Below are 17,875 nucleotides of genomic sequence, written 5' to 3'. Positions count from 1 at the left end.
TTCTCTCCCCAAACGGAGAGTGCCTTCTCATGTCCCTTGGGGAGACTCTGTACATTGAACCAGACCATGAGGACCAGGAGGACAGAAGATGGCTTTAGAAGGGAGGCCTGGGAGCCCAGGCTTTGGTGAGGCTTCTCCTGTTTCCAGGGGCCTCATCAGGACAGAGACCTGGGAGAGGGCTGACTATATATGGGCACGATGCTGGCAGTCTCAAGGAGGGTGCTGACACAAGGGCCACAGTGGGTCTGGATCCAGAAGCCAAGTCCACACACCGAGACTCAAGTTAGAGGTCCCCCCCCCACCAAACAACAAGGGCTTGGTGGAGAAGGGAGGGAGAGAGACCCGGGAAAGAGGCTGAGTGGAAGAAAGACGCAAATCCCAAATGCTTTTCTGCCCTTGCAGCTAAGCGTGCCTAAAAATCTCGTGGGTGGATTTTTCACACTTTGAGGACCTACCTGCTCCCGCAAAATATGATCACTTTCTCTTAAGTGCCCTCCCCAACAACAGATACCATTATTTCCTGGTTGAGTGTGGGGCGCAACCAGCCTCAGGTCCAGAGTGCCAAATTGAACTAGGAACAAACTACAGCCTCGCAGAGACAAAGCCTAAGCTCCCCCCAGAACCTGAGCTGGGGATGGGGTGTTGAGCCCGAGTGGAGGCGCTCTGCGGGCGCGCAAAGGCGATAGGAGAACGACAGGGTCCAGAAGACAAAGTGAGCCTAGAGTGCCGCTTGGGCTGGAGTCCAAGAAGGGGAAAAGTCTTGGACTTCTAGAGTCCAAGAAGGGGAAAGCGCCTCTTCTCGAAAAGCTTCGGTTTCTTCTTGCCCCCTCTCACGACAGCAAGTTGGCGCATATGCCCCGCAGGAGCGGGATCTGTCCCCCTGCTCTGAAAACCTGAGGGTTTCCACGACTCAGAGCACCATCTCCAACAGCTGCCCTCCCCCCGCCTTTCTGTAACTGAGGCCGGGGCGGGGGGCGCACCCCTCCCTCCCTTCCTTCCGGAGAGGCAGGAGGCTTGGCCTGAAGCCACTCGAGGTCGCCACTTCTTTCCCAGCCACCCCGGGGCAGGCCGGATCCCCCTGGGCCTCTTCCAAGTTTGGAAGCTCAGGATAGGGGAGCCGGCAGGAAGAAGCCCCTTAGAGAGGGTGAGTGGGCCCCCACGGCTTTCGGGGAGCCGCCGCTCGTCCTCCGGCTCCGCCTTAGCCCCTAGCCCGCCGGGCCAAGCCAAGGCCAAGGCAGCTCCGCGGGCTCCTTCCCGCGCCCACCCAGCCCTCGGGCGCGGCCCCCGGCGTCGGCTCCCCCCGCCCCTCGCGCCCGCCCCGCGCGCCCTCTGACGCAAACGCGCGCCCCTGCCCTGCGCCGAGGAGAGCTAGCTCGTCGGTTTTAATTGCGGCTCTTCCTTTCAAGCGCTCGGGCTCAGTCCTCACCCCTGGGGGAGGTGACCCCGCCCCGCCCCCGGCCCCGGCCCCGTCCCCTGGTTGCTGGGCTGGCTGCAGATCTCGGGCTCCCTCGCCGCCGCCGCCGCGGGTTCTCCGCTGGGGAAAGCGGCTTGGGGGTCCCTTTTAATCCGCTGACGCTCTCACCACATCAAACAGGCAGCCATCGATCGCGTTACATTAGGGGGATCCCGTTGCAAACGGCGTCCGCAGGTGGGCGGCGGGAGCCGAGCTCACCCGGGCCTGGCTGCAGCCGGGCAAGGCGCGGGCTACGAGCCGACTCCACCGCTGCTCCGGCTTGGCACCCGTCAAGGGGGGTTGGGGCGGGGGTGAGGGGCGGCCGCGCGGATTGCCCAACCTGTGGACCCTCCGCCCGCCCCCACTCCAGGCTGGAGGCTCCGCAGCCTCTTCCCGCCGGTGGGGGAGGAGGGTGGCGAATGGGGATGGGGGGGCAGTCAGTTTTTAATCTGGACCGATGCTCAGTGGGGCGCAATCCTCAGCTCCAGGGCGGCGCCGCGGGCCGCGATCCCTGTTCTCCACGCCGCCGCGGGACAGAGGCCGGGGGGAGGGCGGGTCCGGAGCAGGCTCCCCCCCGCAGGAAGTTCTTCTCAACCATCCCCGGCTGGCTAGACCGAGGGCATCCCCCCCGCCCCCGGGCCTGCGGAACCCCTGCGAGCAATCGCTGCCTCCCGGCCTGTCCGCATTGCAACAACCACCCCGAGTTCAAAAGAAACGATAATCATCGCGTTACTTGCCTGGTGGGGCAGAGATGGGCCGGCTCTGGCTTCTGGCCCCCAAGACTTCCGGTCCAGGGTCCGAGGGCGGCCGGGCCCGAGAGCCGGGCGTCCAGGCGGGGGGAGCCTCCAGTTCCCTGGCGCTCGCTTCGCGCTGCCTCTTGCACTCGCTCCGTCTCTCTCCAAGTTCTCTTTTTCCTTCTCCCGGTCTCCCTCTCCCTCTGCCTGCTTCCTCTGCCCTCGACTGCCTGCCTTTGTACTCTATGAGTAGGAACATTTAGAATTCATATGAGACAACTCATTCTTCTGCTTCCTTCTTTCCTTCATTTTTATTCTCTTTCCTTCCTTTTTTTTTTTTTGTTCTTTTAATCGTGTTCTCGTTTCACCTTTTAACTGACCAGGAGACTTGGGCGCGATTATTTGGGGAGACGAGAAAGGGCAAGGAGCCCTCGCCGGCCGCCCGTCGCCTCCCCTGCAGCGTACAATGGGGCGGCTGCTTGCAGAGTGCATGGACTGTGTCCCTTCATTATTCGAACTGGAGGGGCTGCGGGGCGGCGGGGTGGGGGGGCAAGACACGGAAAAGCCTTTATTCTGCTCTTTCGCATCGTCGCTCGTCACTGAGCGGTCGCCGAGTTCCTGACTCTCAGGAGGACTGGAGAGAGACCGGGAAGCGCAAAATGCACCCCGAAGGCGCAGCGCTTCCCCCAAACCCCCTCCCTGGTGACATTTAAAGGGAGAACGAGTATTAAAACACACAAACCCTACCTCCGGCAATACCAGCGTGGCCTTTTTTTTTACTCCCACCTTCACCTGAGGGCGTGTGGAGGCTCAGGGGTGCTGGAGCTGAGACAAACTTTGACGCTCTCCGGAGTCGAGGGGCGGCGGGCAGGCGCGCAGCTCCGCACCCCGCGGCGGCTGCGGGCGGCGGCTTTGTCACTCGGCGCCGCTGCGCGCCCGCCTGAGCCTGCCTAGGGGAGCGATCGCAAAACGAGGAGGTGGTGGGGTGGGGGGGGAGATGCGAGTGTGCGATTGGAGAATATGTAACTAATAGAAGTATCATTTTCCCTCAGTACGATCTTTCAAGGAAGAAGGAGGAGGAAAAAAAAATCCATTGAAAGAATTTTCAAAGTGCTGTGTCTTGGTTTGCAGAAAAGGCACAGGGCTGCGTGCCGGGAGGAGGAGGCGGGGAGGAGGAGGGGACCCGACCGCGCGTCTCCGGGACGCGGCTCCCGTCCGCTAGGTGGCAGCCGGAGCCAGCGATTCCTGCAGGCCTCGCGGCGGGACCCGCTCCTCCCGCCCGGGTCTCCTCCGGCGACCAATCGCCTTTGGGAACGGGGGTCTCTCCCTCTCTTTCCCTCTCTCTGTCTCTCCCTGCCCCCTCCCCCTTCCCCTATCTCTCCCTCTCTCCCCGTCCTTTCTTCCCTCTCTCCCCCACCACCTTCCTCCTCCCCACCTCCCATCCCCATCTGCATCCCTTCTCTCTCACCCCTTTCCCCCTTTTCCTGGGACTCGGACTCGGCCCGCACTGACCGCCCCCCCCCAGCAATATGAGAACTTACTACTCTTTTATCAACAATTATTGGAGCCTTCTTCGGAGGTTAGAACAGCCTGAGGTTATCAAAAGGGGGGAGGAAAAAAAGAAAGAAAGAAAAATCGGGGATGGGGGAGTTTATTTTAAATATCACCTTTGGGATGAAGGGGAACCATTGAGTCGGACTGATTTAAGGGGCAATTTCTGCGAATTCCAGGAGTGCGTTTTGTCATAATTGAACCTTTCATTTTAAAACCACAATATACGTTGGACCAAGGTGTGGGGGGGGGAACCCCAGCAAGTCCCTACTTTGTTTCTTAAAGGAATATAGAATGAGCAGAATCTACTCTAGGGCTTTGCTTGTATGTGAAAAAACAAAACAATACAAACCCAGAATATTTCAGGACTCGTTAGAACAGTAAGAGTTTTAATTCCCATTTAAAATTTTCCTACCATTTCGAATGATCGTCTTCATACTCATAAAAGCTAAATTTAAAAACTTTTCAGAAGAAAACAAAATAATGCCTGATTCTCTTTTTTACCCATTGCAAGGCATTCTTCCCCTAGCCATCCCTTCCCCCTCTGGTGTCGGTGTGTGTGTGTGTGTGCGTGTGCGTGTGTGACCATAGACGACCCATACTAATCAGGTCTCAGAGTAAATAGCAGCGCAGGGCGATCTCAATGTAAATTGCGCTTGTCAGAAGCACACCGCCCCCCTCCACTTTCTTTCCTCCTCCCCTCGCCAGCCCCGTCAGTAGGTAGCTGAGAGGGAGGGGAAAGAAAAAAAAAGAAAGAAAGAAAAAGAGGAGGGGGGAGGGGCTCTCCAACCAATGGCGTGCGGGAGGCTTGGCTAACCTTAGCCTCCCATTTTCTCTCCCCCCGATTCAGGGCTCTGACCAGTCAGTCGCCTTTGATTATCAGTTGCCAGCAGCCCTTCTCTTGGCTCCTTGACACGAGCTCCATATAAGGCAGCGATCTCCATAGAAACGTGTCGGTTTCAATAGTAGTGTCAAAGTTCACTATATACAGACATTCGCACAGATCCCCCTTTCGGAAACGCTGCTCTGCGAGTCCTCCCGTTTAAACGCATTCAATTTTGGGGTCTCTCTCTCTCTCCTCTCTCTCCTCTCTCTCTCCTCCGCCTCTCTCTCTCTCCTCCGTCTCTCTTTCTCTCTCCTCTCTCCCCTTTCTCTTTTCTCACATATTCTATTAGTTGTTTCCCCGTATTCTTCTTTCTCTCCTTTTTCTCCCTCCTCCTCGTCTCTTTTACTCCATTCCTGCAGAAGAGTGAGGGCTAAACTTAAAAAAAGAGAGAGAGAGAGAGAGGAGGAGGAGGCACCCCCTTCGTATTCTTCTTATCGTTATTTTATACATATATGATTTTTTTTTGGAGGGAGGGTGTTGGTTCCCGGCTGAAGAGCACTTATTTAAAATACTAAAAAAAGAACATTTTTGGGCGATCTCCAGGGTTTTTTTAACTAGCTCTGTGTGTTATAGCAGAAGAAGCAGAAGAAGGAGCAAGAAAGAGGAAAAGAAGAGGATTATTTATTCGACCTACTTTGGATGTCTCTCTCGCTTTTTTTTTTTTTTTTTTTGCGCAATTCTTTTTCTTCTGATTTTGATTTTTTCTGTTCCGCTGTGAATTCGTCGCCGGCGTGAATTATTTCGTGTTTTTCTCCCCCTCCGTCACCTCCCGAAAGAAGAAGGCAGCGAGAGCCGGGCGCCACCGGTACAACAAAAAGAGCAAAGTGTGTGATCCTCCTCGCTGGCTGCCTCCCGCTCTCCAGCGCTGCCTTCCTGAATGGCTGGCTGCGTCCGGCCCTGGACCTGGCCGCCCGACACGAGCGCGCCCTGATCGCCGCCGGCCGCCTCGCCTCGCGCCCGGCTCGGGCTCACCGCGCTCCCCTCAATCCCGAGCCCAGCGAGGGCTCCCGCCGGGACAGCGGCGGCGGCGGCGGCGGCGGCGCGGGCAGCCCCGATCCCCGGCTCGCGCTCCGACTGCGGCCCCGGCTCCAGCTCGGACTCCGGCCCGGGCCCCGGCTCCTCCAGCGGCGCTCGCCGCTGCAGCTGAGACAGCGGCTCCAGAGGCGCCTGCGGCCGCGACCTCCTCCTTCGCCGCCGCCGCCGCCGCCCTCGCCGGCTTCCTCTATGTCTGCTCTGCGGGCGCGCAGCGCGTAGCCCGAGCGTCCGGCCGGCCGGCGGGCGGGCGGGCGCCCGGCGCGGGTGAGCGAGTGTGTGTGCGAGTGTGTGTGCGTGTGTGTGTGTGTGCGCGGGGGTGCGGGCAAGGCGGAGGGTGAGTGTGTGCGCGCGCCGTGGCCCATGCCCGCCGCCCCCGGCGCTGCGCCCCGCGCCGCTCCCGGCTGCCGCCTGTGCCATTTCTGATTTTGCAACTTGGGGGAAGAAGAAAAAAGCGAGAGAAGGGAGCTTGCTCGCTGGGGGGGGGTGGGGAGGGGGGGAAGGAGAGCGGGCCCCCCCAAGATCGGAGCGCGGGGGGGAGCGGGCGAGGGGAGCAGGGGTGTTGGGGGGGGAGCCTGAGAGCCTGGGGGGGCTGCAAAAAGAGAGAAAGAAAACAGCAGGAACCACAACAAAACGCCAGCAGGGCGGGCGGGCGCGCAGCAGCAGCAGCGGGGCGGCCGAGGCAGTAGCGGCGGCGGCGGCGGCGGCGGCGGCGGCGGCGGAGGCAGCAGCCGGTGCCCGGCTCGGGCTCGGCTCCCGCGACCCCGGGGCGCCGGGCGGGCCCCCCGCCCCCGCCCCCTCCCCCCTTCCCCTTCCCCTTCCCCTCCCGGCGCGCCCGCGCGCCCCGCGGCTCTCGGCGAGCAGCTCGGCTCCCCCCCAGCGCTCCCCGGGCCCAAAGATATGGCAATGGTAGTTAGCAGCTGGCGAGATCCGCAGGACGACGTGGCCGGGGGCAACCCCGGCGGCCCCAACCCCGCAGCGCAGGCGGCCCGCGGCGGCGGCGGCGGCGCCGGCGAGCAGCAGCAGCAGCAGGCGGGCTCGGGCGCGCCGCACACGCCGCAGACCCCGGGCCAGCCCGGAGCGCCCGCCACCCCCGGCACGGCAGGGGACAAGGGCCAGGGCCCGCCCGGCTCGGGCCAGAGCCAGCAGCACATCGAGTGCGTGGTGTGCGGGGACAAGTCGAGCGGCAAGCACTACGGCCAATTCACCTGCGAGGGCTGCAAAAGTTTCTTCAAGAGGAGCGTCCGCAGGAACTTAACTTACACATGCCGTGCCAACAGGAACTGTCCCATCGACCAGCACCACCGCAACCAGTGCCAATACTGCCGCCTCAAGAAGTGCCTCAAAGTGGGCATGAGGCGGGAAGGTGAATATTTCTTCCGTGCTTTTTCTCCCGGAGCTTCGCCCGCCTCCCCGGCCCTCTCTCTCTCTCTCCCTCTTTCGCGGGGGTGGTTGCTGTCTGGGGCTGGGGCTCCTGCGGTCCCGGCCCATCCCAGCTCCCCCCGGTCCCCGCTGCCTTCCTCCCCCAGCGTCTCCCCCACCCCACCCCCTACCCCCCACCCCAGCTCGCTGCCGCTGTCTCCCCCTCCCGGCCTGCGCTCGTCTCCCCGGCTTCTCCACCCCGCCCGCTGCCTGCCCGGGACGGTGCCCCTAGGATCGTGAGCTCTGCTGGAAAATCCCCTCCCCTCTGTCTTGGATGTGCTCGGTGTGTGTCTCTTTCCCGCGTGTGCGTGAGGATGCTTGGAGCTGTGCTGGCATGAACTTGGGGGGAGGGCTGCTTATTGCCCCCAGAAAACTCGGTTTTTGTGTTTTTGTTCTTTTTCATTCCCCTTTCCTCTCCATGTCTTCATTGCCCTTTATTTAAGATGGGGGAGGGCTGGAGGAGACTGGAGGATTCTGAACCATAGATCCCTGACTGCATCATCCTTTTGGAAGCTTAGCTTGGAAAAAGAGGAGTGAGATTTATTGCACTTGTAGGTCTAATTAGGAGGGAAGGGGGGCCGGGGGGGGCCTTCTGGCCTGTTCACTGGTTCCCTCTCCTCTCCACCGAGCTGGGGCCGCCTCCTCCAGAGCTGTGGCCTTGTTTTCACCCCTCTACTTTCAAAGGAAAGTTTGTGACTGAACCGTGCTTTCATAGTTGTGTCATTTTTTTTAAAGCATGATACTCGTTTTATTTCTTCATCAAACTCCACCCTCTGTTTAAATACTGCATACAAATTACAATTTACAACGGCATTTACCGATCCTTCTGATTTGGCTATAATGCATAGACTGCAGCTGGCATGAGCTTCGACATCATTTAATCCCTGTGTTGTATGGCTTTGGTTTCTTTTAACACAACTTTTGATGTTGTATTTAGATATGCTTCATGTTCATGTGGCAAGAAATGCAGCACTTTTCTTATAAATATATCTAGCCATTTACAGTTAAAGTTTATCTCCTGACAATCATTAAAGATGTCTTATAGTCAAATTAGCAAACCAGTCAATTTTGCAGAATGCAGATTACTTCTTCTTGTAATTGACTTTAAAATTATATTTTATATGCCACAAGAAAAGAAATTGAATTTCTTCAGATCTCAAGGAGCAGGCAAATATGACGACTTCATTTCTAGCTCCAGGGAGATTTTATAGGCATCTGAAAAAAAAAAAAACTTTGAATTGTACTCTCATTTAATTGAAAAATAACTGCCAAGTTCAAAACTATAATTAGAAAAAAGTGTTCTAGCCAGTTATGTTTTAAAAGCTTAAATTGCATTGAGGCTTGCATTAAAATGAGAATCAGTGCAAACTTAAGAAAATAGTGTATAACCTGAAGTAAGAAAGCTACCTCTACATGGACATATCTATATTAATTTGTGTGTTGGGGGGAGAGTTCAGTAGCCCTAAGTTTGCCTAAAGTTGTCTTTGTTTACATGGCAATTTAAAACGCTGGCACTGTTGAAGTAAAACATATACATAAAAAAAAAAAAAAACTTTGGTCAGCTTTAAGAACTCAAAGCATGCTTACGTTCTGCATTCAGATGGTTAATGAATCCAGTGTTTTTGCAGTTGCAAGCTCGTGCATTCACTGGGCAAAAGCTGGCTGCAGGTTGCTGTGGCACCTCACAGGACAGACATTAATTACATTTTCCACTTTTTTCAATAATGTTTGGCTACTGTAAGTTCAACTTCTTTCTTTATTTTTTTTTTCAATTTTCTGTTGCTTTTAACAGTGAGAACTTTGTGTGGGGCGATGGGGAGGAGGGGATAGGGGAGGGGTGCAGGATACTTGTTTACTATTCAAAAGTTGCAAGTGGTGAGTAGGGTATGTAACTTCTATTTTAAGGATAATTCCCTAGCATTTTTAGCGAATATGGGAATATTTTAAACAAAACCTGCTTGCTTGCAAATGAAGAGGCAACTAGGCATGTGCCTAGAACCACAACCTTTTCTCTGGTTTCGCCTGGTTTTTGTTTCACCCTGATTGGGTTCCTTCTGGAGGGGTGAGTGGGATGTCATTAATCTGCGTGTGACCTGGCGGTGGTCGAGGGGTTGGGGGGCACTTTCTCGGTCAGGCCGGGCTGAGGGGGGAAGCCCTTAACTCAGGCCTAGTTCTGCCCGGGTCTGAGGTGGCCAGGAGCGCCCGAGATGACCAGGCGGACCGAGCCGCGGAGCTGGAGGGCTTCACCCCCACGCCGTCTTCCTCCGGGTGTGGGCCGGGAGTGAAGGCCAGCGCCAAGGAAGATGCTGGGGACGCTGGTGGCCACGGGGTCGAGCCTCCGCATTGTGTCGGTGCGCTGCGGGGCGGCCCGGGCTGTTCGCAAGCCCCCTGGATGCACATTGCCTCTTTTCTCTCTTTCTTTTTGTCAGCGGTTCAGCGAGGAAGAATGCCTCCCACTCAACCCAATCCAGGCCAGTACGCACTCACCAACGGGGACCCCCTCAACGGCCACTGCTACCTGTCCGGCTACATCTCGCTGCTGCTGCGCGCGGAGCCCTACCCCACGTCGCGTTACGGCAGCCAGTGCATGCAGCCCAACAACATCATGGGCATCGAGAACATCTGCGAGCTGGCCGCGCGCCTGCTCTTCAGCGCCGTCGAGTGGGCCCGCAACATCCCCTTCTTCCCGGATCTGCAGATCACCGACCAGGTGTCCCTGCTCCGCCTGACCTGGAGCGAGCTGTTCGTGCTCAACGCAGCCCAGTGCTCCATGCCGCTGCACGTGGCGCCGCTGCTGGCCGCCGCCGGCCTGCACGCCTCGCCCATGTCCGCCGACCGCGTCGTGGCCTTCATGGACCACATCCGCATCTTCCAGGAGCAGGTGGAGAAGCTCAAGGCGCTGCACGTCGACTCGGCCGAGTACAGCTGCCTCAAAGCCATCGTGCTGTTCACGTCAGGTGAGGCTGCGGCCGCTGGGAGGGCCAGGCCGGCGCCGGGAGCTCCCGCCCGCCGGCCCCGCGCCGCGCCGCGGCTCCCGGGGCGGCCCGGGCCCTCGTAGGTCCGCGGGAGGCCGGGCCGGGCCGGAGCCTGCGGTGCCCGCGCGGGGGAAGCGGCCGGTGGCGCCGCTGCCATCTTGGCGGCGCGGCGGTGCGGGAGGCGAGGCGGTGCGGCTGCGGGCCGCTCGGTGGCCCGGCCCGGCCTGGGCCGGTGGCCTGGAGCCCCGCGCGGGGCGGCGGCGGCGGCGGGCGCGTGTCTGGCCGAGTTGGCGGGGGTTGACTGGGAGGCGGTACCGTGGATCCGTCTGGCTGCGCGCGTGTGTGCGGTGTGCATGTGTGTGCGATGTGTGTGTGCGCGCGTGAGTGCCGGAGCTCGGCGTTTCTGGGGGAGGAGAGGAAGGGAAGGGAACGTGGGAACGTGGCTTTCTCCTCTGCGTGGCACGCTCCCTGGCTGAGTTTCCCGACACAGTGAGACACACACACGGAGAGGTGGCAAGAGAAGAATCCGCGCAAATAAATCATAAATAATCCCGCTTTATGGCTGCCTGATTTTCCCTTATCGGAAACCATTCATGTTTGCAGTTGCTGAGGTTATTGAGGGTCGTAAAAAACGGATTCGATCTAAACAAGAAAGATAAAAAACAAAAGCTATGCCGGAGAACCCGCAAGTATGCGAGGATTCCCGCCCCGGAGATAAATCTCATAGCCCATGCGAAGCGCACGAACGTTGGAAATTTAACAGAGTGCCTTAAAAATATCAAATTAAATGTAGGCAGTGGTAACATGCATGTTAACAATTTCTCTTATGATAGATGGTTCAAATTAACTTCCAGGAAAGTGCATTAGCGTAGCCTTTGAAGGCTCTCGTCTGGGCCTCAGAGAACACTGCCCCCCTTTTATTATTGTAACCTGCAAGAGGGAAACATATAAACACCCAGGACAGCAGGTAATGGGGGGAAATATAAACAAAGCCAGAAAGGACGCTGGTGGGGAACAGAGCTGCTCAGACAGGGTCTCCGGCCTTGCCCACTGTGAGTAGAGTTAGCTGCCGTTTTTACCACCATTATTGGCGCTATTGTTTTTAATTCCTCCATTCAGAGAACAAATAAACCATCCTAATAAATCTATCCTAGAGCCAGGACCTCCAAAGGCCAAATTAAAACCATTCTTGAGCAGGGATGGCAAAAGCCCTCTCCCAAGGCCTTGCTGAACAGTAAGCAGTGGTATAATCTATCAATATTTCCTGGCTTTCATGCGTGAAGAATCGTATTTACATTGTATTAAAATGACTCTTAAATTTGCACAATATTGTAATGTAGCAAATGTAGTATTAATATCGATCTGAACAGCAGATAATTTATTTAGACAAGAGCATCTCATTTGTATGCAGGGTGGCCCGAGCTGTGGACTTGGACTGCCCCCCTTTTACTTTCAGTGCAAATGCAGGTCTGCTAGTGGGAGAGGGAGTTATTCTTTGCAAGAGGATAAAGTGAGAACCTTAAAACAAATGGAAGATTTATTGAATTGCCTCCTCAGTGTTTGAATGCGTTTTATCTTAATAAGTCTTCTTGATGGAAACGTGTTTTTCAAAAGTGACAAAGAGCCTGGGAAGTAGCGACCCGGCTGCTTTAGTTCTGGCAGGCCTAGGGCCTGGCTGGCTCTCCACTACCCAGCTCTTTAGCCAAATTAATCAGGAAGCAAGCCAGTGTCGGGGAAGCTGGGGTTTTAAAATCTCACCCAGTGAGGTGTCTTGAAGCAGAAATGTGACTTGGAGCTGGACAGAGGTCTTCTCAAGCAAAGTCTCCCTCCCTTTTCCTTGTCCCCCCCGCCAAGGTTCTTTGAACCCCCTTGACTTTTCTGATCTCCTGCCCTTTCCCAGAGAGAGGCGAGGACCGTGCAGGCTGCAGGGAAGATTGTGGAATTATTCATGCTTTTCTTTCAACTTTCCATCCTAAAATGTCCCTGTGAAAAGTCTTCCTTTTTAAAAAATTTAAAAAAAAAAAGTTTTCCCAAAGACATTTCTTAAACCAAGTCTTCAAGGTGCAGGGGAGGCCGAGAAGTGAACAATGACATTATTTTGTTGGGAAAATTGCAAGAAGACTATCTGAAAATGGAAATAGAGCTGTCAGTAGTAATTCACCCCCCCTCCTCCATATAACACATTTCCACTTTTGACTAAACTTGTTTTGATTGCTAGCCAGAAGGGAATTCATGGGAAGCCTTCTCAAAGTCATCCAACTTTTAAGCAAACTTTGAATGATGGAAAAGACAGTTTTAGACATATTGTCCAACGAGGTTTGCTCCAGCTAAGTATTTGAAGCTGGCACGGGGGTTCCCTGTGGTGGTTTTCACATTTGGCCTCCGGATGGTATGTTTAATCCTTAATATTCTGGACGGCATCCAAGGACTAGGTCATGACCTGAACTTACTTTAAAAAAAAATTCATTAATTCATACACCTAAATATTCTCTCAAATAAATGAGACTTTCCCTGAAAGGAGCCATCTAGTTAACATAAATACAATAAATCCATTTTCAGTACAATAATAACTTTGATTTCTAGTTATGGCAGCTGATTACATCTATATTTCCTGAACACTAAACTCTTCTGAATGCACAACATGAAATACATTCTCTGCACTACAAAGGCTAAGCCGGGAAGGCCTGAGCGGTAATGGTTATTTATTTACATAATTTCTTTTCCATACACTGTAGAAGAAATATCGAGGGCTCCCACATTGACACTCCCATATAAAAAGCGAGACATGGATTTTGCACATTCTCCTCCTTTTCTTATCTGGGGCATAACTCATGGAGTGTAAATATATACTGGACCTCAGCCCCTGCTCACCTAGTTTTGCTACCACAACCACCTACTTGGTCTGAGAGCTCACACTGTCACTCCACAGTCGGGGGAATCCTGTGGCAGAAGCATCTGGAGTAGGAATGAGTATCTAGAGTGGGAAGCCAGGACCAGTCTAGGGCTCCTGCCCCCGAGGAGTCCATGGTGCTGGCTGGCTGGCACTTTGCAGCAGGGGCTCAGCTACAGGCATCCTGCCTTCAAAGCAGGAAAGGACTCTTGACAAGGAAGCCAACACAGGGCCCAGGCACACCTTTTCAACTCCCTTGGAGTTGCCTAGCTGGGGGACAAGTAGTGACCTTGCACGCTGGGGACCCTAAGTGTAAATATCAGATACATACTTTTACAGATCCGAAGAGATGCCATGTGGGTCTTTTAAAAAAAAAAAAAAATCTGCTGGGGTACCAGTGAGTCCCTTGCATGCTGCATTCTCTGTGAGGCTGAGTGGGATCCTGTGGCATAAGGGGCAGATAGAGCCTGTAAAGCAAGATATATGTAAATATGAGTCTGCCCAGGGGTCATAGAGCAGGATCAGGTTAGCCTGCAGAGCCAAGGGCAGACCTCAGAGTCCCCTCTCCAAGCACTGAAGCACCAAAGTGCTCCTGCCCCCAGCCTGCTAGCCATAAAATCTCCCTGACTTCCCAAGTCAGGCTAGTGTGGATGCATCCGAATGGCTGGCTAGAGTCATTAGACATCTGAGAGGAACCCAATCTGGATCTGAGGTCAAAGGAGACCTGCCTCAGAAGTTCTTGAATTATCACTAGTTTTATTTGTATTTTTGCTCAAGGCCATAGCCTTGTAGATGAAGGTATTAGAATGCTTTGTAAGTCCCAGTTCTTGAAATAGAGACATAAAGCTCAAGAAACTCAGCAGACACAGGTTCCACTTTGAATCATTCACTGTGTCTTCTTTGGGTTACACTTGCTCATTCACAATTAGACGGTGTCCTTTGGGGGGGGGCATCGCCATGCATGCATTTCTTCCCAGATCTATCTATATATTAGCGAACTCCGCCTTTGATCTCTAGTCAACCTCCTGACTGGCTAAGGGTTCCTCTGTGATCTTCCGGTTTTTTTAAATATTTATTATTAATACAGGAAACAACATGAGTGTTTGAACCAGGAGAAGAAGCCTTCGATTTCTCTGATTCCACCTTCCCCTCCACTGGCTTGCCTCTAGTTAGTTGATACAGTATAAGCTGCTGTCTCGAAATATTTTTAGTAGACCAAGAAGAGCCCCTGGTTGACATAAGATTAAACACACAGGTTTTCAGACATTTCCTTGCATATAGGTGCATTTTTCTCTCTCAGTCCTGCCACAGGAAGCCTGTCTCCCCAAATCCTCCTTCAACCCCCACCGCCCAGTTCTCCAGCAGCAGCTTGCCCCCAGCCCAGCTTTGTGTCTGATCGCTGAAGTTGCCTCCTTTCTGCAGACTGGAGTAACTAAGCCATATTCCTTCTGATTATTATACAGCTTACAGAGATGTGACCAGTTTTCAATTACTTGATCTAAGGCACCGATAGAAGTGTTCACCCTCACTGAGGATTTGCTGCAGACTTCTTGCTTGCATAGATAGTGGATCGCAAATCCTATCTTGCTAAAGCCTGGACTTGATCTGATTGCAGGCACTGCCAGCCTGCGATTCCTTACCCCTCCCGTGCGTCTGGGCACTACACAATCTGGGTTCTTCTGCTTGGGGTCGTTTGGATTTGAGAGACGGACTCCCAAGAAGTGTTTTAGAGCCGCCTCCAGGCTGCATATTTCTTCAGGGCTCCTGGACACCCCCAAAATCCGGGGCAAAGGGGGCAGAAGTCCTTCCTTTAATGAGCACAGTGGAAAAGATGCTCCCCTGCAGGCGGAGGCCAGGTTGCTCCATATAGCAAACATGGCTCCAGCATCGTACATTATTTAACCCAAAGGTGAAAGAGGAAACACAAAGGATCTGGAGAGAGTGTGTCTGCAAGTGTGCGCTCCTCTCTTCGGCTCCCCTAGGCCCGGTGGGGGTTCGATGTATATTTTTATTAGTCTTGGGGGCTGGGGGGAAGGAAATAGGGAAGAAGGAGGAGTAGGGAGCCACAGGGAGGATTTTTCTTTTTCCTCCAATATTTTTTTCCCCTTTGTTTCTTATTTTTAAAAAAATGGAATGCCGTGTGTTGTTTGTGACCTTGCTGGTGGCTGACCTAACCGTGTGCCCCCTCCCCTGGTCTCTCCTTGCTGTGGCCGCGCGGGCAGATGCCTGTGGCCTGTCGGATGCGGCCCACATCGAAAGCCTGCAAGAGAAGTCGCAGTGCGCGCTGGAGGAATACGTGAGGAGCCAGTACCCTAACCAGCCCAGCCGCTTCGGCAAACTGCTGCTGCGGCTGCCCTCGCTGCGCACCGTGTCGTCCTCGGTCATAGAGCAACTCTTCTTCGTCCGTTTGGTAGGTAAAACCCCCATCGAAACTCTCATCCGCGACATGTTACTATCCGGGAGCAGCTTCAACTGGCCTTACATGTCCATCCAGTGCTCCTAGACCTTGGGCGCTTCCCACCTGACCCCAGCCCCTAGAGACTCAGAGCACCGGCCGGGGGCCGTGGACTCCAAAGCCGCGGAGACACCAGGCGGCCGATGCAGGGTGCGGCGGGGCCGGGCAGGCGGGGAGGAGGGCCGGGGGGCGACAGGAGCCGCCCACCGCGCAGACAGGCAAACCGAAGCTGCAAACCTGGAGAAAAAAAAAAGAGAGAGAGAGAGACTCTTTTTAGTATCAGATCCGGGAACACGTTGGAGAGGAAAGAAAACAGACCCTTGTGTCTGGTGAGAAAAAGAAAACCAATTTGGGAAGAGAGGACCATGAAAATTTTAATAAAACAGAAGGAGACTAATGGACCTTCCAGGATTTATTGTGGACGGATGTGGATATATTCTGTACAGAAAACAACACCCATGGAAGTGGACCGAATCCTATGTAGAAACACACACACACAGACACACACCACACACACACACAGACATTGTTATTCATTTTGTAAAATACTAGTCTTTATTTTCATTTTTTTGTAAAATTTAAACATCGTATGCACATAAAAAAAAAGAAACAAGAATTAGGGGAAAATAACATTTTCCAAATAATTATAAAAAAAATTGTCCTGTGTCTATGTATCTATATCTGTTTTGTATTTTTTTCTGGTTCCAAACCAGATTTCCTGTGATTCTATACTAATAATTTTTGATATAACCCTTTGCTTATAATGAGTGCGATATATGTTGTCGAGGCTGTTCTTCAAGAATTAAAATCGAAGTGAAAATTTAAACAAAAAATAAAAAGAATTTAGCAAAACCCACGTGTCTGGTTGCTTGACAGATGTCACCAGTGCAAGAGAACCCTCCAATTAATTTCCACTCCAATTATTATTAGAATGGGGGGGAAGAGGGGGGAAACTTTAAGGTCCATTACCAAGTTGGCTAGATTTATTTACTAAAACCAAGCAGCTGCTTTGGGATTGTAAACGTGGAAGCCCAGGCTCTGCGTGGGACAGAGTGGGCAGGGAGCGCACCCTTCGGTGCGGGTGCGGGCAGCAGCCATGGTGACCTTGTAAGTGGTGGGCAGCAGCCATGGTGACCTTGTAAGTGGTGGGCAGCCAGCACCCAGTGGGCGGGAGGCTGGGACAGACCTGGTCCCCGTAGGGTCGAGTCTCTGCCACCAGCTTCAGCCTCTGCAGGTGGAAACGTGCCTGGTTAGAGAGACATGGAGCCCTGGACATAGGGGTTTCAGGACTGAAAGATGCCTCTGCGCTTGGCTGTGACTAGAGGCTCAGCCTCTTCTTAGCTCTTCTCTAGAGAGAACTGGGGTCTCAGCTGTGAGCCCTGGCTTTGCTCCCCCTATGGTTTGCTAAAGAGCTGGCTATGCTTTGCCCTTCAGACCCTGTGACAGGGGTTCCCTCGAGGGCCCTCCAAGCTCCATTGGGCATCTGGAACGGCCCCTCTGTGGCACTTAGACTTGTGAACCTGGAACCTGGGGGTCTGGGAGCTGGACTGGAGCTGCTGATTTTTTTGAGAAGTTTCATTGGAGTCCTAGTGGTCTTTTCAGGGCAGAAACCTCCTGCTGAGGCCTCTCCTGGGGCGGGGAGTGCTGAGGGAGGGTGCTCTCTGTAACAGCTTTCAGAGCATGAATATTTTATAGGATCTGAGTTGGCGCTGAAGAACACACATAGCCAAGGGAGCTTTTTCTTAATGTATTAATAAAGCCAGGTCTTTTAAAATAACACCTCTTTGCTTCTCCCCTCACCTTCTCCCCCAGCCCCAAACAGCCATGGTTGAGGCCAGAGCTATACTTTCAGAAGTCAATTGCAAAGTTTGCTCTCAGTTTGCTGTCTAGAAGTCTCCAGGTGGCTCCAGTCCACCAAAAGTTTTAATATTTCGGCTGCACGGCACCACTTTCTATGAAGAAGTCCCTGCAGGTCTGCCTGGGGAAGGGCCTGAGCCCTAGGACAGCTAGACTGATGACGTGTGTGGGGAGTGGAAAGCCCCCCCGTGGGGGGCAGCCCTCCTGCCTTCCTTCAGGTCCCACCCAGCTGTGGGCCTCATCCTTTGCACCACACCCAGGGGCAATGTTTGAATTGTTTGCAGGCTGGGCACCCAAGGCAGGAGGGGTGTGGGAAGAACTCATATTCAACCTCGGACCACCTCCCAGGAAGTCTCACAGGGGCCTTCCTGGGGGCCATGCTGGGGGTGGGGGAGGGGAGCTGAGCTGCTTCCAAGCTCTCACCCATCTTCCCTGCATTTCTTGAAATGAGATGTAAATATATTCATTACAGTGTGATCCCTCTGATGAAAACAGATAAACATTTTCCTAGGTCAGAAACATATTTTTCAATTAATTTCAATATGGAGGTACAAGGCACCCAGTGTGGGACTGGTCTGGGATATCAAGGTCCAGGTGTAGGAAGCACTTGTTCCAGGGGG

The 17,875-nt window shown here is 54.0% G+C and overlaps 1 protein-coding gene and 1 long non-coding RNA gene across 22 annotated transcripts in view; one reads left to right on the top strand and one right to left on the bottom strand.

The window, feature by feature from the left end:
• Positions 1–3,119, bottom strand: part of LOC129558974 (uncharacterized) — a 161,832-nt gene extending 158,713 nt beyond the window's left edge. For 11 of the 21 annotated variants that reach the window (XR_016037982.1, XR_016037983.1, XR_016037981.1 and 8 more), the window contains exon 1: positions 2,191–2,846. This is a non-coding gene — a long non-coding RNA (uncharacterized LOC129558974). Of the gene's footprint in view, positions 1–1,582; positions 2,149–2,190; positions 2,847–2,934 lie in introns of those variants that run through there. The other 10 variants (XR_016037995.1, XR_016037994.1, XR_016037996.1 and 7 more) reach the window with 3 other exon arrangements.
• Positions 3,120–6,210: 3,091 nt separating this feature from the next.
• Positions 6,211–16,242, top strand: NR2F1 (nuclear receptor subfamily 2 group F member 1). Its single transcript, XM_055430763.2, has 3 exons — positions 6,211–7,022; positions 9,508–10,035; positions 15,166–16,242. Exons 1-3 carry the CDS (start codon positions 6,557–6,559, stop codon positions 15,444–15,446), a joined length of 1,275 nt encoding a protein of 424 aa, XP_055286738.1. The 5' UTR covers positions 6,211–6,556; the 3' UTR covers positions 15,447–16,242.
• The last annotated feature ends 1,633 nt before the right edge of the window (positions 16,243–17,875 follow it).

The sequence above is a fragment of the Moschus berezovskii genome, chromosome 8, assembly GCF_049115385.1.
Source record: "Moschus berezovskii isolate FMDL1 chromosome 8, NW_MosBer_1.0, whole genome shotgun sequence".
In the NCBI taxonomy this organism is placed as follows: Eukaryota; Metazoa; Chordata; class Mammalia; order Artiodactyla; family Moschidae; genus Moschus; species Moschus berezovskii.
The sequence above is the reverse complement of the archived record's forward strand: the minus strand, read 5'-3'. Positions and strand labels throughout refer to the sequence as shown.